Genomic DNA, 24,581 nt, shown 5'->3' on the forward strand with positions numbered 1-24,581 from the left:
TGCAGAAGGAAGCAAAAATGCACCTGATATTTGCCCATTCCTGAGAAAAAGGGAGTATGGCAGTGACATGGTTTCCAACTAACCCATTTCTGGTGTTTTAGAAGATAATGGGCCCAGGCATGAAGCCCTTTAGAGGCCAGGAGATGGACGCTGTTTGTAGCATTGGAGGGCACAACAGCAATCGTTAATAGCCACAGCAATTTCAAGGCTCCACTAAGGGGCAGTCTTCCATCAGGGAGAACCCGAGGAAAAAGGATTCGTCGAAACAACTGGCGAAAGCGTGGTGTCAGTCAAACACTGTACAGACTCACCAGTGCTTTCATGAGGTAAAGCGGTTTGGTTGGCAGCCTAAGAAAAGGCATCTCAATCCACATTAGAGGAGGAGAGCGACCAAGCGAGTGATGCTGGAGAAAATAAAAACGACTGGAAAATGATCACTGCTGTAAAAATTGTCATGAACTCTCCATTGAATGAATGGGAGGATTCCAGGGCTACAGAGGGAAAGATCAATGGCTGAGAACATGCCATGTGCCACACTAAAGTGTGAGGGGGTTCCACTGTTGAGGAGACCTGTCAGCAGGTCTTCAACAATCCTGCTCCAGTCAGTGGTCACAGTACCATCTCACAGAGGGTTACTGGTATTAAAATCCCCATGGGGAAGAAATGGGGTGGGATCTACCAAAGTAGGGCAAGAAGAGTGGGAAGTGTATAGGGCCATCTGGGAGGATATAAAAATTGCATATTTTTACCTCATAGTCTAAATGGATCCAAACAGCCACTGCTTCCAGTGCTGTATGAGGAGGAACCCAGGAACTAACAACACTAACAACATCTGTGCACAGTGACATACCCTGGTTGTAGCAGAAGGCTTGGAAACCATGAAGAAAGAGTCAACAAAAGAGTATTCACAAAATGACATCCCTCCATCACAACACAAGCTTCATAATATAGAGAAAGAAGATGCTGCAATTCCAGAAGGTGACAATTATAACCATTACAGTTCCACTGGAGGAGAGTAGTACAAGAGGCTGGATGGATGTTAAACAGGCCAGAATCAGTCATTGTGCTGAGTCAGTATCCATCACCGAAAAGGACGGATTGTCATCCACGAATGTAAGATCACACCCTGATTGAAAGTGAGGAGTGACACCCATAGGAATGTCACAGATTTTCTCATCCCAGGACTTACATATCTTCTTCTTCTTCTTCTCCTCCTCCTCCTCCTCCTTAGGAAGTCAAGAGGAAATTTGGTTGGAAAGACAGCAAGACCCAGCAACATCAGAATCCGAAAGAGAATGCACAGCCTTGAAGCCCACAGAGTGTAGGTCATGCTTGTATCAAAGTAACAGGCTTCTTGTCCTGGAGATTCTGGGGAGAGAGGCTCCTAGCAGGAGCCTCAATGCTGGTAGATGCCATAGAAGACACTATCTTCTCCAGTTGAGGAGAAGAAATTGTTTCCGATGGAATGGGGTGGGGGGGTGGAGGAATGGGAACTGGAGGTAAGTAAGGGAGGGGGGGGATGAGGAGGAGGAGGAGGAGGAAGAGGAGGAGGAGGAAAGGATGCAACAGAAGCAAAGATAGACAGTAGGGTAGATAGTCAAGAATTTTTAATTCCAGAATCATCCTTTCCTTTTTATAGATCAGGCTATCTGATGAGCGAGGAGAATGTGGGCAAGAATAGTTCATGCACTTGGGTGGTAAGGTGCAAGGACTCCCCAGATGGAGAGGGGTGCTGCAGACACCACAAATATGATTTGCCTTACGTCACAGAGACATGTGACCGAAACGGAGAAACTGGAAACAGTGCATGAGAGGTGGGATACAAGGCTTAACATTGCAATGATAAACCATAACTGTGACGTTCTCTGGGACAGTATCCCACTCAAAAGCCAGGATAAAGCACCAGTATCAACATGATTGTCCTTTGGACCTCTCTGGTCTTGCCAGATGAAATGAACACTGTGCCACGCCAGATCAGTCCCAAGTTCCTCGTCAGATTGAAGGCTGAGGCCCATATGGAAGATAACGCCCTGGGTCATATTTAAGTACTGATGTGGAGTAATGCTCCCAAGGACATCTCACAAGAATGTCTGCCACTCGCAAGCACACAGGGAAGCCAACTGACTGGCAGAAGAGTGTTAATCAGTACAGAACCAGATCACATGTTACTAAGTGAGTCAATTTCACCAAACTTGTCTGTTATATTCAACAAAAAGGAGAGGTTTGGAAGTGGCAAAAGTCTCCCTGTCTGTCCTGTAACAAACAAAGTAACAAGAAAAGGGTTTCATTCCAAGCCATCGGGTCTGGACCTCCTCCCACGTGGTGTCTAGGGAGGTGAAGGCCAAGGAATCAGAAGTAGGAGCAGAGAGAGAACCATTCCTTGAGACAACTGTGGGAGAATGGCCAGAAGTGTCAGCTTAGCACATTTCATGTGCAGGGCATCTGCTTGATACCACTCAATCCGATCAGGGGCTCACCGTGTTGGCACCACCCAGCTGCGGCAAGGGCTGCCTGGCACAGTGGTCATTGATGAAAGTTCCGATGCTCCAAAAAGATGAGCAACCCCTCCAAGACATCCACGAGATGGCGACAGCTCAGGTACCAGAAGTGCAATCCTGGTGTTGTCAGGGGGCTCAGCCAGCCAAGTATGTAACAGCCCGTGTTCTTCTTCAAATGGCTAACACTATGGAAACAATTTAGAAAGGAGGTCAAACCCCAAGGGGAACCAGAAAAAGCTGAAAAAAGAAAAGAAAGTGGAAACACGAGACACGAGACACACACAACAGAAAAGAAATAGCAGAACTGAGGGATTAGTGGGACTGTCAAAGGGAAACATGAAGTACAAAGGAGGGGTGGGGTGAAAGGGGGGGGGGGGGGGGGGGGGAAGCTAGGATGGGAAGGAGAGTGGATATGGGGAAGGAAATGTAGCATGAGAGAGAACAAAGCTGCAATAGCTTGGGGCCCCACGCGCACCACCCTGCGAAAGAGCTGTGAGCCCCATGGTCGGTTCAATCATATGAAATGGGATTTCTAAGAGCCGTGAAAGGATGTATAAATTTAGATAAATAAAAAATGTAGCTATAAGGTGAGAATTAAAAGTTGAACCACTAAATGATGTAATAATGAATAGTTAAATGGGAGGAACATGTCAGAGTAGAAACTACAATGAAAAGCAATCAAATATGTACAACATGGAAAAAAGTATTGGAACTCCCAAAAAGATATGGTGGTGGTGGTGGCCACCATAATATAGAACGTGTGTGTGCGTGTCTCATAATCTATGCTTCTGAACAACTCCTTCTTCTTCTTCTCCTCCTCCTCACCGAGTTTCATAAACACAGAGCAGACTTTATACTTTGTAACTTTCTATTCACTGCCATGTAAGTTTACTTTTATATAAATGGTTTTTACATTTTTAAGCTTCAAAAGTTTTCAGCATATGTTAGAATGGTACAGGACCTACATAGTGCTGCAGCCAAGTATTGAACATTCTCTCGACAAAACTTGCAACCTACAGTAATACACTCAGTCCAGAGCTGTGTAGATAAATTATGATCTTCTCAATTTCCACAAAATTGGGATGGAATGGAACCAGACTTGGACAATGGTGAGGCGTACTGGATCACAGAAAGTGACCAACAGAACATAACGATCGTCATTGTCACCACCACCACCACCACCACCACCACCACCACCATCATCATCATCATAATCACCATCACCATTATCATAATCATCATCAGAATCACCACCATCACCACAGCACTGCAATGAAGCAACGTAAAGCTTTGTTCATCGACTTGGCCCAACACTGGAACTCTAAAATAAGTGTCGATCTGTCTGTCTTGCTTACCATATTTACTTGAATCTAAGCCGCACTCGAATCTAAGCCGCACCTGAAAAATTAGACTCAAAATCAAGGAAAAAAATTTTTCCTGAATCTAAACCGCACCTGAAATTTGAGACTCGAAATTCAAGGGGAGAGAAAAGTTTTAGGCCGCACCTCCAAATCGAAACAAAGTTAGTCCATTGTGATATGAGACACAATTTAGGTCGAATGAATGACGATACAGATACAGTAGTTTGGTTCGAGTCCTAAGCTTAGCAGTTAAGCTTTACCAAGTAGCCATTGCTATGCGTCAGGCGCTCCGTCCGCTTTTATACAGGTACCCTTCGTTTTTCACTTGCTTCGTCTGGTTTGAATTGATTGCTTATTTTTCTTTGATCTAATAAGTGCCATTCTCTTTGTTATAGGTGTTTATGTCAATCTGAGCTGAAAATGCATTACTGTACTGTGTCATGCATTGTTTGTCGCATTCTGGTAATGTGCGTTCACGACCTGTCACGGCTCGCGGCATGGCTTGCTTTGGTGTGGGCTGCCGCCGCTTACAATTTTTTTTAAAAAAAAAAAAGAGAGGAATCGCCTCATTAGCGAAACAATGCCAAGAGACTGCTACTTGTTGTTATTTACACTGCTGCTTTCTTTGATAATGATCAACAAGAACCAAATAATAAACTGCGTATGATAGAAGATGTTCTGAAATAGAATTTAGCGAAAATTTTTCTCTGTTGAAAATCTTTGCAGACGCCTCTTTAGTACATTACTTTCTGCACAGAAATTAGAGTCATCTTAGATTTAAAAATCTACTCAATTGCCATGCTTCATTTCTGACTGTATCACTATTAGGCATAAGAATAATACGAATATAAACATGACATGATATGTGTATTCTTCCGCGTTTGCTGTTGTCTCACTCTAGTTTCGTAGTTTATTAGGCAGACAGGATTTAAATGAGATAGCAGCAAACACGAAAGAATACATGGCAAAATGTTTATATTGGTATTATTCTTATGGTGAAGAGAATACTGCATGTGATTCACAATTCATAAAAGTTCCCATTAGCAACAATCTCTTCTCACAGGTAGGAAAAAATTCAGAACTTATATTGACAAACATTGCAAACAGTCTTGCCAGTCGGATTTTCGTAGTACATTGAAAAGCTGCTACATTCGAAGATGAACAATACGGAATTTGTATTTACTTCATTGGATAATGTACGAAAATGCAGTGGTCGAAATTCGGGGCGGAGAAAAAAAGCTCGTCTTCCACCTTTTTTTAAATTTATTTACTGACGCAGAGAATTTGGCGCTAGAACTTATCTTTGTGCCTGCAAAGCATGCCTGTGTAGCGCTACATATATTCGACGGCAGAAGTTAGTTGTGGCGGCACCTACCAACATATTTCAGAACTTCCGCTTACTTTGCACTCGATTCTAAGCCGCAGGCGGTTTTTTGGATTACAAAAACCGGAAAAAAAGTGCGGCTTAGATTTGAGTAAATACGGTATTCAACATTGCTGCAGGTCGGACTGATGGCATGCGTGCCATTTTTTGGCTCCTGTTGCCCAAAAACAACAAATGTTGTGAACTGCAGTGGCCATGCTGACATGCTGAGAGGCAAAATATTGATACAAGATACAATACTGATTTCCACATAATGAGGAAAATATGAAGAGCAACTACTCTAGTAAGAGATTTTAAAATCTGGGTAGAGCTCCAGCAGGCAATGTCACATCTCATATTTCTACAAGACAATTTCTGAGCACAGGTGGCAAGGAATGTGCAAGATGCCTTGTAAAAACAACAGGTTAGCAGGTTCACTAGATATACCATCCATCAGTTATCTCATAGAACGGCTGGTCCACAACGTTCTTTATATATATAACCAGACTCCCACAGTACAGAGAGACAAAATGTGTAAAAATTTTACAATTAACGATGGTTACGTGGAACTTGATTTCACTACCTGCCTCTCTGATGAATATGACTTATGCCGAAGAAAGGGATGTGGACAAATGCGGACAATTGTCTGCCATCAGATTGCGGAAAGTGTTGGATCTGTGTAGACACACGAGACTTTCGTAAAAGACAGGCAGCCATAATGTGATGTTAAACCACACTGGATCCAGGTGGCATTCACACAGATAAGATTAGTTTTTGATATGTCAATGTGCAGTTATAAAATTGGAACCAAGAAAGATTAAAATTACTAAGGATTTTCAGGCTACTAAGGATTTTCAGACAACCAGTGTTACTACCTAATAACATAGAGGAAGCCAGAAAGCAAATAATAAGCCCAAAAAACAAAACTACAGGTATCATCCGAAAACACTGGGATGACTGTAGCAGACCCACTAGAAGTAAACAACATAACAGTACGCAACAAAAAATAAAAGTAGTTAAACAATTTAAATGCCTAGGAGAAACTATACAATTTTAACAAAAAATATGTCTTGCAAGGAAAAAAAGTAATAAAATGATAAAGGCTCGAAAACTAACATGGTCCACATACAATAAAAAATGTCTATCAAAAAAGAAAAAAAAAAAAAAAAAAAAAAAAAAAAAAAAAAAAAAAAAATCAAAAACACAAGACAATGGTTCAGCCAGAGATAACACGCATGTGAAAATCTTTTTAAAGTCACTTAGAAAAACAAAATCAACAAAAGCCTATAAGTACAGATAAGAATAGCTAGAATATGCATAAATAAAAAATATAAAAAAGGAGGGCAATTGAAGATAGTGCCAAATTAAATGCTGCAAAGGGGGATGGAGCTTATTATAGCTACGAAACATAGTAAGATGAATTCTTTCTTTGGCTACATCAAGAGAACACCTTAAACTAGATTAACAAGAAAAAAATATGGAGAAACTCTGGAATTTGAAACAAGTAGGATGAATCAAAGAAATCAGAGAGGATATGGAAGAACCAGAAATAAGCCTGGATGATTTGCAAAACAAAACAGAAAATTTTAAGAACATGAAAATAAGATATAAAGCAAAAATAAACACAGTAAAAGGGTTCTGACGGCTGAAGAAATATAGAAAAGGTCAGAATGAATCAAAAGATACTGGGCAATTTGGGAGGAATGAAACATAACACTTACTGAACAACATGACTAGCAAATGACTGATGAAAATGCTCCACCAAGGCCATAAAAATATATAATCATAAAGTCAAGAGATTTTTTAAAGAACTCTTAGTGGCTTAGTGATTATCTTCTTGCATACCTGCATGAAAATTCCTGACAACTTCAGTATACAATACTTAGGATATAGGCCATTCCCTCACACAACAATTCACTATTATTTGCGAATTTTGTCTACCCACTGATGGTTCTTTGTTCAGGGAAGAAAGATTAAGTCAGAACAGATGACCGAAGAAATGGTCACATTTTGAGTCAGTGAACTTGGAGATTATTCTGCAGAAGATGAGGTACGCGAGCATACTACACACTGTATCACAGACACAGTCCCTTTGACTGTTCAGAGATGTCATTAAACCCACCCAAAGATGTAAATAACCATGCATGAGCAGCACCCATTAGACAGAGGGGGTCCAACAGCCGATCAGTTCCAGTCATTCCACCATGAAGGAGGTACACAGCTCATTTTGTCTCTAGTTCAGCCATGTCTAGATGGTGAATACTGTGGTTCAATCACATCCCCGTTCTTACTTTGTGCCAGGAGGGGCTCTCAAAGAAGTGTCCAGGCGTGTCGGAGTGAACCAAAGTGATGCTGTTCAGACACGGAGGAGATACAGAGAGACAGGAACTGACGATGATATCCCTCGCTCAGGCTTCCCAAGGGCTACACTCGGCAGTGGATGGCTGATACCTACAGATTATGGCTTGGAGGTACCCTGACAGTAACACCACTATGTTGAATAATGCTTTTCGTGTAGCTACAGGACGTTGCATTATGACTCAAACTGTGAGCAATAGGCTGCATGATGCGCAGCTTCACTCCCGACATCAATGGCGAGGTCCATCTTTGCAACCACGACATCATGCAGGGTGGTACAGATGGACCCAACAACACGCTAAATGGACCACTCAGGATTGGCATCACATTCTCTTCACCGATGAGTGTCGCATATGCCTTCAACCAGACAATCGTCGGAGACATGTTTGGAGGCAACCCGGTCAGGCTGAACACCTCAGACACACTGTCCACCGAGTGCAGCAAGGTGGAGGTTCCCTGCTGTTTTGGGGTGGCATTATGTGGGGCTGACATACGCCACTGGTGGTCATGGAAGGCGCCGTAACTGCTGTACGATACGTGAATGCCATCCTCCGACCTATAGTGCAACCATATCAGCAGCACACTGGCGAGGCATTCGTCTTCATGGACAACAATTCGCGCCCCCATCGTGCACATATTGTGAATGACTTTCTTCAGGATAAGGACATCGTTCGACTAGAGCGGCCAGCATGTTCTCCAGAAATGAACCCTACTGAACATAACTGGGATGGATGGAAAAGGGCGATTAAGGACGACGTGATGCACCAACCGCTCTGAGGGATCTATGCCGAATCACCGTTGAGGAGTGGGACACTCTGGACCAACAGTGCCTTGATGAACTTGTGGATGATACACCACGACAAATACAGGCATGCATCAATGCAAGAGGACGTGCTACTGGGTATTAGAGGTATGGTGTGTACAGCAGTCTGGACCACCACCTTTGAAGGTGGCACAACATGCAATGTGTGGTTTTCATGAGCAATGAAAAGGGCGGAAATGATGATTATGTTGATCTCTATTCCAATTTTCTGTGCAGGTTCTGCAACTCTCAGAACCGAGGTGATGTAAAACTTTTTTTAATGTGTGTAGTTACAGCCATAACACTGGTCACTGTGATGGGAAACCACTGAGGATGGTAGCACAGGAAGTAGAGAAGAGGCAACTAATCTTGCAAACTTGAATATGATTGTTCAGAAATGTGTTTACAGAAGAAATGAATATTCTTACAGATGTGGAGGAACAAATTTATGAGAATGGATGGAAGGAAGATTAAGATGAACCATCCTGTGAACAGCATGGTCATTAGGGATGGAGCACAAGTTCTGATTACAAAATTATTTGGGGGGGGGGGGGGGGGGCAGAAATTGGCTCAGGAAGTATCCTAGTATTTCCCTGGAGCAATTTAGGGAAATTGTGGAAAACCTAAATCTGGGTGTCTGGATGTGGATTTGAACTGTCATGCTCACTAATGTGAAATGTGCTGCAAGGTATCCTGTTATAGTTCAAATAATACAGTGAACAGTACTTTTCTTTCCTGTAAGTCCTGACATCTTTCATTTTCCTGTTTACCAAACAAAACGGGTAATCTGCTATTAATTTTGAGGACAAAGGTCGAACAAAGAAGATTTGAAACCTCTCGAGCCATACCTTACACATTGATGATGATGTTGACGATGATGGGGATCCGGGAACAAGTGTGAGATCTTCCCATGACTGTGACATCTGCATTGCTGAATGTATTTCACGCTCATGGGCTGCCTCACGGTCAAGACATTCTTCTTGTCGTAACTGGCTGACACGTGGAGTCAAGCGAGGACCTTGTAAGGCGCCGCTCTGCAATTCAATAAACAATTAGTAGTAGTTGTCCATTCAATTTCTGTTGGCACACAAAATTTTCAGAGATACTGACATGAAATTATACACCGATTAATTCAATGAACATGGTTTTGCATCTCTACTTTCAAGTTATCCATGAAAATTGGATAGGGTTAACTGTTTGCCTATTAATTTAAAAATCATTTAACTATTTGCAAAAGCAGTGTGTTTTACTCATACTGTTGAGTTCCTGTATAATGATGACCGAGCACTTTCCATTCTGCAAAAATGAAGTAAATTATTTACAGATTTCTCTGTGGTTTTTGTTGAGGTTTACAATTTTTGAAGCATTTTTCTACAGCAGTTAGAAAAAGTTAATATCAGCAATTTCTTTACTTGATTTTTATACAATTTACAGCATAAAAAACACTATTCCATCCAATAAGAAGTATTCACTAGTGACTTACTGTATCAGTCGTAACTTATATAATGTAAATATGAGGTTCCACATAAGCACTGTATTATTTATTCCCGTCTCTAAGAAAAATTCAAACACTAGTTTCTGCACATACATAAATTTCCTTAGTAAAAACTACTTACATCTCTGCAACATCTGGCACTACTGATACTGTAACCGTGAAACAGATCTGTAAGGCACACTATGTAGACATGAATGTCCCACTAATGTTGAAAGCAATATACTAACCAATGATTCAGTTTGACAGCAACAGCCCAAAATTGGTAAACAACGGCAGTTTGGGGAAATAGGTAGCAATACAGCCATGACAGGTGCCAGTAACTGATTAGTTAGCAAGTAATAATCAACCAGATGCAGTACTCATGAAAGATTGACCTACACAAAATATACTCTTGTAAGCAAACAAGAAACAGCACCTGCACTCAACTAAAAGGCAACTAAAGTGATGTTTTTGCTTTGTATATGCATCTGACAGATCATGAGAGATTTGTAAATAGCCTGATGTCCGGCTACTGCCACTGAGGCTCCAGGTACTCTCCCATTTATAGAGTGCATAGAGGGCACCACCATTTGTCACGTGATGATAACGGTATGCCTATCTTTCGAAGCTGTCATCATTCTCGATTAAGAGTAATCATCATCATCATCATCATCATCATCATCATCATCATCATCATCATCATCATCATCATTTATGACTGATTATGCCTTTCAGCGTTCAGTCTGGAGCATAGCCCCCCTTATAAAATTCCTCCATGATCCCCTATTCAGTGCTAACATTGGTGCCTCTTCTGATGTTAAACCTATTACTTCAAAATCATTCTTAACCGAATCCAGGTACCTTCTCCTTGGTCTGCCCCGACTCCTCCTACCCTCTACTGCTGAAACCATGAGTCTCTTGGGTAACCTTGCTTCTCCCATGCGTGTAACATGACCCCACCATCGAAGCCTGTTCGCCCTGACTGCTACATCTATAGAGTTCATTCCCAGTTCTTCTTTGATTTCCTCATTGTGGACACCCTCCTGCCATTGTTCCCATCTACTAGTACCTGCAATCATCCTAGCTACTTTCATATGCGTAACCTCAACCTTGTTGATAAGGTAACCTGAATCCACCTAGCTTTCGCTCCCATACAACAAAGTTGGTCGAAAGATTGAACGGTGCACAGATAACTTAGTCTTGGTACTGACTTCCTTCTTGCAGAAGAGAGCAGATAGTAGCTGAGCGCTCACTGCATTAGCTTTGCTACACCTCGCTTCCAGTTCTTTCACTATGTTGCCATCCTGTGAGAATATGCATTCTAAGTACTTGAAACCGTCCACCTGTTCCAACTTTGTTCCTCCTATTTGGCACTCAATCCGTTTATATTTCTTTACCACTGACATTACTTTCGTTTTGGAGATGCTAATCTTCATACCATAGTCCTTACATTTATGATCTAGCTCTGAAATATTACTTCACAAACTTTCAATCGAATCTGTCATCACAACTAAGTCATTCGCATATGCAAGACTGTGTTCACATATCTTAATCTCACCCAGCCAGTCTATTGTTTTCAACATATGATCCATAAATAATATGAAAAACAGTGGAGACAGGTTGCAGCCTTGTCTTACCCCTGCAACTACTCTGAACCATGAACTCAATTTACCGTCAACTCTTACTGCTGCCTGACTATCCATGTAAAGACCTTTAATTGCTTGCAAAAGTTTGCCTCCTATTCCATAATCTCGTAGAACAGACAATAACTTCCTCCTAGGAACCCGTTCATATGCCTTTTCGAGATCTATAAAGCATAGATACAATTCCCTGTTCCACTCATAACACTTCTCCATTATTTGCCGTAAGCTAAAGATCTGGTCCTGACAACCTCTAAGGGGCCTAAACCCACACTGATTTTCATCCAATTGGTCCTCAACTAATACTCGCACTTTCCTTTCAACAATACCTCAGAAGATTTTACCCACAACACTGATTAAAGAGATACCTCTGTAGTTGTTACAATCTTTTCTGTTTCCATGTTTAAAGATTGGTGTGATTACTGCTTTTGTCCAGTCTGATGGAACCTGTCCCGACTCCCAGGCCAATTCAATTATTCTGTGTAGCCATTTAAGACCTGACATTCCACTGTATTTGATGAGTTCCGACTTAATTTCATCCACCCCAGCTGCTTTATTGCACTGCAATCTACTTACCATTTTCTCCACTTCCTTAAATGTGATCCTATTTCCATCATCATTCCTATCCCATTCTACCTCGAAATCTGGAACATTACTGATCGTATTTCCACCTACATTGAGCAACTCTTCAAAATATTCCCTCCATCTGCCCAAGGCATCCACAGGATTCACCAGCAGTTTTCCTGACCTGTCCAAAATACTTGTCATTTCCTTCTTACCTCCCTTTCGAAGACTGCTAATTACACTCCAGAATGGTTTTCCAGCAGCTTGACCCATAGTCTCCAACCTGTTTCCAAAGTCTTCCCAAGATTTCTTCTTGGATGCTGCAATTATCTGTTTGGCTTTGTTTCTTTCTTCAACATAACTTTCTCTGTCTACCCGAGTTCTAGTATGTAGCCATTTTTGATACGCCTTCTTTTTCCTTTTACACGCTGCCTTGACTGTGTCATTCCACCAAGCTGTTTGCTTCATCCTACTTTTACACACTACTGTTCCAAGACATTCTTTAGCCATTTCTAGTACTGCATCCCTGTACCTTGTCCATTCCTTTTCCAATGACTGTAATTGACTACATTCAACTAACTGGTACTTTTCTGAGATCGCTATTATGTACTTGTGCCTGATTTCCTTATCCTGAAGTTTCTACACTCTTATCCTCCTACATATGGACCTGGCCTCCTGCACTTTTGGCCTCACAATCCCAATTTCACTGCAGATTAAATAATGATCAGTGTCATCAAAGAATCCCCTGAATACACATGTGTCCCTCACAGCCTTCCTGAATTCCTGATCTGTTATTATGTAGTCAATGACAGATCTGGTTCCCCTGCCTTCCCAAGTATACCGGTGAATGTTCTTATGTTTAAAAAAGGAGTTTGTGGTTACTAAGCCCATACTGGCACAGAAATCCAAGAGTTGTTTCCCGTTCCTGTTGGCCTCCACATCCTCTCCAAATTGACCCATAACCTTTTCATACCCTTCTGTTCGATTTCCAATCCTGGCGTTAAAATCACCCATGAGCAGAACACTGTCCTTGTCTTTTACTCCAACAACTACATCACTGAGTGCCTCATAAAAACTATCCATCTTATCTTGATCTGTCCCTTCACAATGCGAATATACTGACACAATCCTAATTTTCTGTCAAATCTATCCACATCAGTCGTTCGTTTACATACCTTATTGCAACTTCGCTGGGTTCCATTTCTTTCCTGATGTAAAGCCCTACACCCCATTGTGCTATACCTGCTTTGACTCCTGACAGGTAGACCTTGTAATCTCCCACTTCCACATCTTTCTCACCCCTTACCCGAATGTCACTAACAGCTAAAACGTCCAGCCCCATCTTACTTGCAGCCTCTGCCAGCTCTACCTTCTTCCCAGAGTAGCCCCCATTGATATTAATAGCTCCCCATCTCATTACCATTTGTTTGCCAAGTCGTATCTTAGGAGTCCCTGGTTTGTCAGTTAGAGGTGGGACTCCGTCACCTCCAAAGGTCCGAGGCATTTTGCTCTGATTGTTGCCAGCATCATATTTAAAGTACCAGGGAAGCAGGTTGCTAGCCTTACTTGCCCCGAGTCCCATTGGGTTTTACTCCTAAGGGCTGAGGGACTAACCGGCGGATTAGGTAGTCTTTGCCATATGAGCACAAAGGTGACGACGACTCAGAATATGTCCGAGATGCCCAGCCTTATTCCAAAGTAACTGGTATCCCAACTGTCGGGACCACTTACTTGGCCACTCATACGTTGCCCGTGGTTCATGAACTAGGACATGACTACAGGAACCCACACCATGAACCACGATTAAGAGTAATCGATTGTCATTTTGCTGGCGCAACGTCGACATCCATATTTTGTCCAACTTTAAAACTTCCTCTTTTCTATTAAAATTATTATGGTGTTTGTGAATCTCTATTGCTCCTCTATACATGCGCACACGATAATGGGATGTTTGTGCTAGAAAACTTGTCTCATTTATACATCGACCATGGCCTCTCAGACCGGAAGTTTCAACTGAAGACAACACCGGCCATGAAAGCTTACATTGTATGATTAAACGCCTCTATGGGGAGGAAATGTCAGTTTTGGTCGGCAACTGGAGGGACTGCGCAAGAAGAAAGCACAGCAACTGTGTACGCTTACTTTCCTGCTACACTGCCGGGACACTGCGACAGTGCTGAAGTTTCTGAAGGCGAGGGGAATGTTCCACTCGGCGCAAGCGAACCTTATTTACAACCGCATGCTACAGGAACAAATTCACCAGACGCGGCGAGAACTAGCAGCAAGCTGTTATATCTCCATTTATATATCAGTAACATAATGCAGTGTTATGACCGGAATAAGGTGGACCGTCTAACGTTTAGGACCATGGAGCTCAGTGCAGAAATGGCAACTAATAGGCAGAAGAGGAAATTTTATGGTCTACAGAACGGTAGAAGTGAAACATCAGTTGTTGGCAAATCACGAACTGTGATTAACATGTCTGGGAGAGAATTAACAAAAGAGGAACATTCAGTTTTATCAAAAGGAAGCAACTTTGCAGTCACGCCACTACAGGTTCCCACAGAGGACATTATAGCGAATGTGGAGGCAGGAATCCATTTGTTATCATAGCATTCCGTGGATGAAATCAGGACTGAAACAGCCAGGATATTACGCCAAGAGAAACCACCTACGAGCAATTTGTCTCAAGTGGAAAGGAGGGCACTGAGGGAGATCAATGCGGATAAGAACATTATTGTACTTGCAGCTGATAAAAGAAATGCTACAGTTTTGCTGAACACTGAAGATTATCACAAGAAGATTAGTGACCTTTTGGATCCCGCTATGTATAAAAAGCTTCAGATGGATCCTACAACCAAAATTTTGAGAAATACCAATCAACTGATAAAACAATCTTCTCTTTCTTCAGATGATAAAAAACAACTCCACAAAATGGAATCTTATCCACCCAGACTATATGGGCTTCCAAAGGCACATAAACCACAGGTCCCAATGAGACTGATTGTGAGTGCTATAGGATGTCCAACACAAGAGGTGGCCAGATATCTCGCCTGCTTGCTGCAACCATACATTGGAAGAACGAACAGTTACATTAAAAACTCTGTGCATTTTATTGAAAAACTGAGGGAGATTAACGTCAGCCCAAGCGATATTCTTGTGAGCTTCAGTGTAGTGTCATTGTTTACCATGGTGCCTGTAAACGAAGCTATTTCATATATAGCAGATATTTTTCCAACTGACATAGTGGCTTTATTTAAACACTGCCTGATGACAACTTATTTCCAGTACAACAATGAGTTTTACTAACAGATAGATGGGGTGGCGATGGGAAGCCCTCTCATGCCAGCTGTTGCTAATTTATTTATGGAGATCTTCGAACAGCAAGCGCTGCAGACTGCCAGTAAATAGCCAGCTAAATGGTACCGCTATGTTGATGACACATTTGTAGTGTGGACTCATGGTGAAGAAGAGCTGCGTGTCTTCTTGGTGCATCTGAACAGTATTGACCCGAAGGTACAGTTTACGATGGAGAAAGAGAGCAACGGTCAACTCAGTTTCCTGGATGTGTCGGTAATTAAACGGGTGGATGGGACGCTGGGCCACAAGGTATATAGAAAGAACACTCACACGGATCAATAGCTCCACAGGGAATCAAACCATCATCCTAGGCAAAAAAGAGGTGTCACGAAAACCTTGGTGGACAGAGCCAATAAAATCTGCGAGACAGCTTACTTACAATATGAATTAAAATCACTTACGGTCAGCTTTCATGAAAAACGGATATACCAGCAAGGAAATTGATCGAGCCCTCCATCAATGAAGAAAAGAAGCCAGAAGTGAAGAGCAACAATGGTCACCTATTGGAAAAGTTTACCTACCATACATTAATAAAGTCACAGACCGTATCGGGAAAGGTCTGGCCAGGTATGGGATCAAAACAATCTTCAGACCCACCAAGAAGATTAAGAATATTTAAGAACTGCAAAAGACGCCTGACACCCCCTAGCAACACCTGGGGTATACAAAATTCCATTCAGTTGTGGACTAGTACATATTGGAACAACGAAAAGAAGTGTAAAGACCCGCTTAGCCAAACATAAAAGACACTGTCGCTTAGGACACATCGAAAAATCGGCCATAGCTGAGCATGTTTTTCGAGATGGGAACCATGAAATTAAACTTAATGAGACAAGCATTCTAGCACGAACATCTCATTATCATGCACGCATGTATAGAGAAGCAATAGAGACTCACAAACACCATAATAATTTTAATAGAAAAGAGGAAATTTTAAAGTTGGACAAAATATGGATGTCGACGTTGCACCAGCAGAATGACAATATATTACTCTTAAATGAGAATGATGACGCCTTCCAAGGATAGGCATATTGTCAGCATCATGTGACGAATGGTGGTGCCCTCTATAAATGCAAGAGTACCTGGAGCCTCAGTGGCAGTAGCCGGACGACCTCAGAAGATGTCTGCCACAGATGGAAATTTTATACATCGCCACGGCCTCTGAGCCTGGAAGTTTCAACTGAAGAGAACTCTTGTGTAGTTTGTTTTTCCCTGTACTTCTGAAGACGACAATATGTCGTGTACAGGCAACTCATTTAGGTGCAAAATGTAATGGTTAATTACAATGAGTAAATATAATCAGACTGTTGAGAATGTCTATATCAATACTTTGTTTTTTGCTCGGAGGCAGCTCGCAGAATCACACATGAAACATTTAGCATATGATTCACTGCCCACATCACCCCCCCCCCCCCCCCTTTGTCAATGGTATACTGGGTTGAAATATATGCGTTGCGCTGCCCAAAACAAATCGTGTGGCATGGTCACTGGCAGTGAAGAATAGTTGTGTCCGGCGTTCTTGTAGAACTACACATATGTAGGCCCAGCGCCTCAGTGTTAACTCGATCTGAAGGCTGGCTTTAGTCTGTCAATAGATATTGTGACTAAAGATCCATTGTTATCAAATGTTTTGTCATGGTGTACCAATACTGTGTAGGCATAATTGTATGGGGGTTGGACAGGTTTTCTAATAATACCATGCCCAACAAAAATGTGTTTGTATGACAATCACAGGAAACAAATGGTTGTTGAGCAGAATTTTCTTTGGAAATCACAGGACAACACTTATGGATCAGTGAAGATTTTACACAAAATCCAAGTCTTCAATAATACTGTTTGACCTGTCTGTAACAAAGTCTCCTGAAAATCAACGTGTCTGGCCATACATTGTTGCACTGAGATCTTCTTCGAAGGCTGTTCAGAGGCTTAGTAGACAACAATTAGGCTGTCAGTCCAATGCTCTGTAGCATGGGATCTAAATGAAGCCTTTAACTGCCGGTGAAGTTGTTCCATAAGGCCATTAGGAGTGGCGTAGTTGGCACAGGTTCAAACATGGCTCATACCTAGCAGTGCAGATAGTGCTTTAAAAAGAGACGACTGATCAGTAGCGAAATGACGAGGAACGCTGATTATCAATAGTAAATTGTGCAATGAAGTCCAGACACTATAAATGGCATGGTGATGCCTAGTCTGGCTTCTGACAGGAAGCAAACAAGTGACTTAGTGTCTGTGAGAAGTGTAAAATGTCTACCTTCAATCATGCACTTAAACTTTCTGACAGAGGTATTTGCTACATAGAGCTCCTAACATACATTGATCAATTTGCTTGTGAAAGTGAAAATTTCTGTTTTGCATACAATTTTGTAACATGGCTCCGACTGCAGCTGACGGAAAGTCTACCATAACCGCCAGATGTTATTCAGGAAAAGGATGAGCTAATAATGCAGCTTCTGCAGTTGCAGCTTCCACTTTGGCCAAGGATATATTAATTTCTTTTTATTAGTCTATTGTAGCATACCTCCAGGTTTAGGCAGACGTTTTAGCATTTTACTGAGAGTGCTAGCAACAAGGCAAGATTGCACACGAAAGTCTCCAAAGTTTGTTAAAGCCAAGAAATGATGTAATTCTTGCATTGCACTGGGTTGGGAATACTGAGAAATAGCTTCGACTCTGTCTTGACATAGCAGGGGTCCTTGTGTGCAGGAAGGGTATCCCTACACTTTTTTTTCTTTTTTTTCCTTTTTTTTTTTTTGCAGATTAATCACTAAATCATGTTCTTGTAGCATAATGAATATTTGCTACACATGTGCTAGATGCTCTGTCTCACAAGGTGACATTAAAAGCAAATCATCACAGTAGATTTAACAGAACTAAGTCTCTGTATACTTCATCCATGAAGTGCTGGAAAGTCTGAGTGGCACTGCACTGTCTGAATGAAATCGCACAAATTCATAAAATTCGAATTGAGCGCAAGCAGCAGTTTTAGGTATATCCTCCCACACTACTGGTATCTGATAAAAAGCATGGATCAATTGTAGAGAAGACAGTCTTATGATGAATGTGCATAACAAAGTCTTCGACATGTGGCACAAGATAACAATTAGGTACCGTTCTGACTTTAAGCTGATGACAGTCCCCACCTGAGGGCCAGCCGTTATTCTTCTCACTAATTATTTGGAGTGCAGAGGCCCAGCTAATATTTGAAGAGTGACGGATCCCTTGTGTTAAAATAAAAGAGAACTCTTGCTTTGAGGTCTTTAGTTTCTCTGGATGCAGACAACAAGTCAATGTGTGAATATCATTGGAGGGTGACTCACCTGTAATCAGTTTCATGCCAGCATTTTTGGCATGGCATAGGTGCCTGTGACTAAACAACTATGTTGTAGACTCAACTAGGAATTGAATTTGAAGATGCAGGAGGAGACTGTAGACTGCAAAAAGATAAGGGATTCGCTCCAACATCAGGTACAGCACATCAACAACAATGAATTTCCATATGAATTCAAGCAAAAATTTGAAATTTAGTTGTAAGTCGATGCAGCCATTAAGTCTCGACGGTAACCCATTTGCAGTATACAGGTGATTGCCATCAGTATTCTGCCATGGAAGAAGGGTAAACTAAGAGATCAGCACTTTTGTCAATGAGAAATTACCGTTTATTAGAGCCTTCAGTTGATCACTGTAATCTCTCAAATCAGTTGCATCACTCATGATTCCAGAGGCACTTCCCTTGTCAACTCCGCTGAGCTTCAGCTCAAAATTTTTTGTGATACCAGGAGAAATTCTCCCTGGTGGATAAATGATTGTTCCTGCTGGAACAGAATTGCTGCTGCTGCAATGCACATGTGGAGCACCATGTTTATAGGACGACAACTTGCTCTGACACTTCAGATATTGTTTGCAGTGCTTCCAAAGAAGTCTCTGTTTTGACAGACAGTTGCACCACTTGTTGAGGGATACATATCTCCTACTCAGTCAGCAATTTGAGTGAGAGTGCCGAGGTCACTAGAGCAAACAGTAAGTATTTTTTGCGCATTTGCAGCTAACCACAATAGCCAAATACTCTGCGGAATATCATTGTTAACTGCATTGCCTGCCAACGTAGGAAGATGAAGTAGTTGAGATTGTGTGCAGTTGCAGAGTTCTTCAGTGCAAAGCAATTTTTCAAGTCACTTAGCTTCTGAGTAGGACAAGCACGTGCTTCATAGAGGTGTATTTTTATTTTTCAGTGCTTGGCGGCAAAGCTAAGAATCTAATATTTCCGTAGCCATTTGCTCATTAAGTGCAGCCACCAAGTACTTACTATTGGTTTCCAGCAATGGTGATGTGGGCCAAAACAAATTGGCTCTCAAGTAGGGCAAATCACAGTACTGCATCATCTGACAACAAGGGCAGAAGTTTCACCGAAATGATTACGGATCACATCTGCCACTGTTAAGTCAGCACTTTTCATGGTAAGCACTGATTTAAAAAATGCAGTTGCTTACAAGTGATTCTGCACGGGAAGATTGATGCAAAAATTTACATGTGATGCATTTTATCGTTCTGGTGCACAGTTAAATTTTTCCAGCGTGTTATGTGATCGTTCTGGCGCAATTTAGATACTCGGGGTCACCTTACAGTGAGTCAAAGTGCAATTTACTTAAACACACAACATAACAGTTAATTACAATGAATAATCTTAAGTGTTCTTAGCTCAGAGGTAGCACAGATAATCAAAGCGGTTACATTGCACGCATGAAATATTTAGCAGACAATTCATGGTTCATATGATTTCCAATACATGGATTGCTAGTTGGTTCTTGGAATACATGTAAAATGCCATGTCTCATGAACTGTTATGAAACTCTAAGAAAACTGGGCTATTCATCAATACAGTCCAAAGATAAGAATAAACTTACTTTCACCATTCCTTTCACTCACCAGACAAATCGTTTGGGATCATTTTTTGTAGTCAAGTTCCTTATGTTCAGTTACTCAGTTAAAGTGTTTTGAGCACTTTCTCTATTGAAACGCAAAATTTCAGCAGCACCACAGACACTAAATCTTCTGTGTTTCTTCTCAGACTTTTGCAACATTCTCCTAGATAGTGTATGAGGCTAACCATCTGTTGTCAAATTCCACACAGTCCTTGTCCTCTGAATATCTTTCATGCCATTCAAAGACATGTGTGATGATTTTTATCAGCATCTGACAGTTAAAAAGTCTCTGTGTTTCACAGAAGGGTTTGTATTTATTAACTTTTGTACATAACACTTTATGGTAGAGTGTAAGGACATATCTAAAGTCAACTGCTCATCAATTATCACTGGACTGACTGAGCAAGCTGAAGGGCACAGTGCAAGATTGTAATGCACTAATATGTTCTAACAAAGAATTTCTCTGTATTGGGAGCAATCTTTGATTACGGACAGAACTTTTATAACTAATCCCTGAAATTACCATCGGTTTATCCATCTGAAAGTGGCCAATGCCAGACCTCATGCTCTTCCTAATCAAAACATTAACCTCAGTGCCCAAAGATAGTGCAACTTTAACAGTATATAACACCTACTGAAATATGCTGAAGGTCCCACTATAATCCTTGAGGACAAAAAGTGTGCATTTCACTTACGTCATAAACGTTTTTTATGCTTATATCAACCTCTCCAAAGCACCATAGCCACAGAGATACTCTCTCCTAATAATCTAATAATATGTTGGATTAACAACTGAACTAAATTCTACAGTGCTTTGACTGCCTATCACTGTGGTCTTAAATGATGAATTCCTTGAACTCTTTCCCACACATTGCAAGGTGACATTTAATTTGTCATTATTAGCTATGTAATATCTTAGTCCACTCTTATATTCCTCTTCTCAGATTTACTATCAAAGGTTGCAGTCCTATCTTTGATCCTGATGCAAGAATTGCCCAATAAACTCTACCACCACTTCCTACTGCAGTTGTGGTAAGAGTGTTATAGACAGAAATGAATGCCGAACTAGTTGTTTACAAACTGACTGCAAAATGGTGCTGGGCCATTTAGTTGTGGAACATGAAGCTGGTACAGCATTGCTCCTCTTACCATGTAGTTACATGATCTATGTCAATTGGATCCCTCTTTCTTACATCAGTTCCTCTGAAACATGTGGCTGGAAGTTGTTCTTCCATTACATCCTCTAACTTCCCCTATTACTTGTTCCCTCAAACCTCTCCCAATCTAATGACTTCCATTTTTGTCTGCCCTGTTTCCACTTTCCAGCTCACTTCTCTACAACCTTCGTTATTCATGTTTTTTCTGTTTTATTCTATTTTTCACATTTGTCATTTATCACTTCCACTTTTCTTACCCCATTAGTTGCTCTTTTTTCATTTTTTTTCCCACTCGTGTTCCCAGTCTCATCACTTCCTCCCAAATTAGCTTAAAACCCACTATGTCAATGTTTCTGAGGTCCCCCATCATCATCCATATCACTTCCTCCCTGAGACAGTCCACAAATAAAACACTAATGCCCCCATGTTCAGTTCTGTGAGGTGAAAATTGTCTCTTCATATCAATGTGTTAGTTTTTTAGTGTCCGCAACTGTGAACATTCCTCTAATAGTTATGTAAATTTATATGCAAAATGTGATTATCTCTGTAATCTCTATTACACTAAATAATTCCCAAACAGCTGGGCATTTAAGTCTAGCACGAGAGAGAAAATGGCACAATTATTTGGTGTACAGCAAATGAAACCAAAATACATGAAATGTTCACTCTAGGTGTGTGCATTACGCAAAATGAATCTTCCTAATACTAAATATCTCAGTACCAAATCCAGAAAACAAAAATAATCTCCATCAGACATAAAACAATTACTTCAGCAATCTGATATATTTTCCAAATATTTATTTTTTGTATCACCAAATAGTCTGCATTGCTGGTGCACCCATAAAATACTTACACTCATGTTATGTACTGGACTGAAACTTGCGCTGAAACGACGTGTCCTGGGCTGGCCCGCAGAAAATATGCTGCCAAATGGGCCAGAATCCCTATTAAACACAAAGAGAGAAAAGTTTGATTAATGCTCACAAAATGGTCCAATTTACTTTTTTGAAGCAACAAAAATTAGTTAACCTGGAAGCTGTAGAACACGAGCAGTGTAAGAAAGTAATCATTAAAGACCCCTTTATTGTGTGAAAGTGTATTAAGTATTTACAGCTCTTCTGTCCAAACATATTTAGTGAGTTTTCAATTTGTTAACTTGTCCTCATGTCTAACTACATGCAAAGCACCCAGCAACCTTACCAGAGCTCTGTAAAACTGTTGTCGCATAATTTCTAATTAGTTGGTATAAGTATCAGACTTAGCCAGTTTTAAATATGCTGATAGAAGAAACTTTCATTACCAGTACTAGCAAGGGGGAAGGAGGAGAAATTTTGTATGTGTTGACTGACGTGTCAAGATGTCTCTCCGAAGTGTCTTGGGGAATCAGGGCATGTGACTATTGGTGAACTGCCCAATGGTGGGCGTATTAAACTCGTTAACTCTCTAGGACGCCTTATTTTCTGGTTAATGAGATAAGTAGCTGTTTGGTGTGACTTTACAAAAATGTAAAGTTTTTGTGGCTTTGTCTTGAAGTAATTTCATGTTTGTTAGTTCTATCAATAATGAAATGATCAGTCCCTTAAGTTGACTCTGCATTTACTTTCCAATGATCACAAACTAAATAATGAAGTATATTACTGATTTTTCTTATCGGTGTGTAGGCTACTGTTATTTCCACAGGATAATAGAAAAATGAGAAAGATATAAAGTGATAGATAAATATAAATACAGTAGATTATGTAAGAGGGGTCACAACCGACCAAATCAATTAGGAATTCCAACTGATAGAAAAGCATAAGATAACTAAAACATGAATGGACAGGATAGAAATGTATGTCACCTAAGAGGGACTCATTATCAATATGCTAGTGATTTCTGTGTTCAAGTAAAAAGTACATCCTGAAAATAAGAATTACATAATGGAAAAGAAAACTTTTTTCTCGTGATCATGATAAGGCCATCAGAGATTGAGTGTAACCTCAAGACGGGAATGAAAATCTGCCATATCCTCTTCAAAGGAACCACCCCTGGCACTTGCCTTAAGTAGTTACAGAAACCACAGAAAATCTGAATCTGAACTGGCAATGGTTGTACAGCTTTGCTTCGTGGCTTCTGGGCGTGACTGGACAAGTGGGGAGGGGTTAAGAGATGTATAGATGCATATATTCTTTTGATCTAGTATGCTTACCACTATCTGCTGGCAGCATTAAAAAAAAAAAAAAAAAAAAAAAAAAAAAAAAAAAAAAAAAAAAAAAAAAAAAAAAAAGAGTCTCTAGAACAGAAACTAATCAGCAGTTGGAGATAAATGTGATTAAAAGATGTGTTGTTGTAGCCTTCTTCACTTGCTTTCCATCATTTGTTATGTTAACATTACCTTGTGCTCTTTCAGTCAAATTACAATCCATTTGCTTATGGCTCATTATTTACCAAAGAAGTAGCAATCAAATGACATGAATAAAAACTATTCTAGTTATCAATACATAAAACTACATCTGGATTATGTTAATAGACTAATACAACAGAGAAACTGTACTTCATAAAGGTGTATTAATTATAGTAACAAAAACTAGTGTGCAAAACCGAAAGTCATTTGATATAGAGCCAATGAAGTTCACAGATTGTCTCGTAGATTAAGAGTTCTAGAAACAACCTTATTTAACTGGGTGAGCAGAGGGAGAGTGGTTGGAAGATGCTGAAACAGTCATTTAAAAACTACTTCTAAAACAAAAGCACGAAGATGTTAGACCTAATTGGGTTTCATAAAATATAATTTAACAATTGAAAAGTGTACATTCTAATAATCAAATGCCTGCACAAATTACATGAAAATGGCACAACAAATATATCTGTAGCAGAAATTAGACAAAATAAGCACTATACAGCTCAAGAGGAATATTCAATACTAGTTATCGGCTTTGATCTGTGACGTACTATTAATGACTAATGTGTATGTGTCTTCACAGTTTAGTCATTAGTTAATGAAGCCAAGGAATATGAAAACTAAAAACTGGGTTGCTGTGACAAACTGATCTTTAACTTAGCCCAGAGTCTAGGTAATGTTAGAAGGTAACTGGCTAGGTAATGT

At 40.6% G+C, this 24,581-nt stretch overlaps 1 protein-coding gene across 2 annotated transcripts in view; it reads right to left on the reverse strand.

The window, feature by feature from the left end:
* Positions 1-24,581, reverse strand: part of LOC124594833 (P2R1A-PPP2R2A-interacting phosphatase regulator 1) — a 61,774-nt gene that overhangs the window by 31,376 nt on the left and 5,817 nt on the right. For both annotated transcript variants that reach the window (XM_047133281.1, XM_047133280.1), the window contains exons 2-3: positions 22,350-22,440; positions 9,231-9,416 (exon numbers count right to left, since the gene is read on the reverse strand). In XM_047133281.1, coding sequence (XP_046989237.1) covers positions 9,231-9,416; positions 22,350-22,440 — 277 coding nt within the window. The remainder of the gene's footprint in view (positions 1-9,230; positions 9,417-22,349; positions 22,441-24,581) is intronic.

This window comes from Schistocerca americana, chromosome 2 (genome assembly GCF_021461395.2).
Source record: "Schistocerca americana isolate TAMUIC-IGC-003095 chromosome 2, iqSchAmer2.1, whole genome shotgun sequence".
NCBI lineage: Eukaryota > Metazoa > Arthropoda > Insecta > Orthoptera > Acrididae > Schistocerca > Schistocerca americana.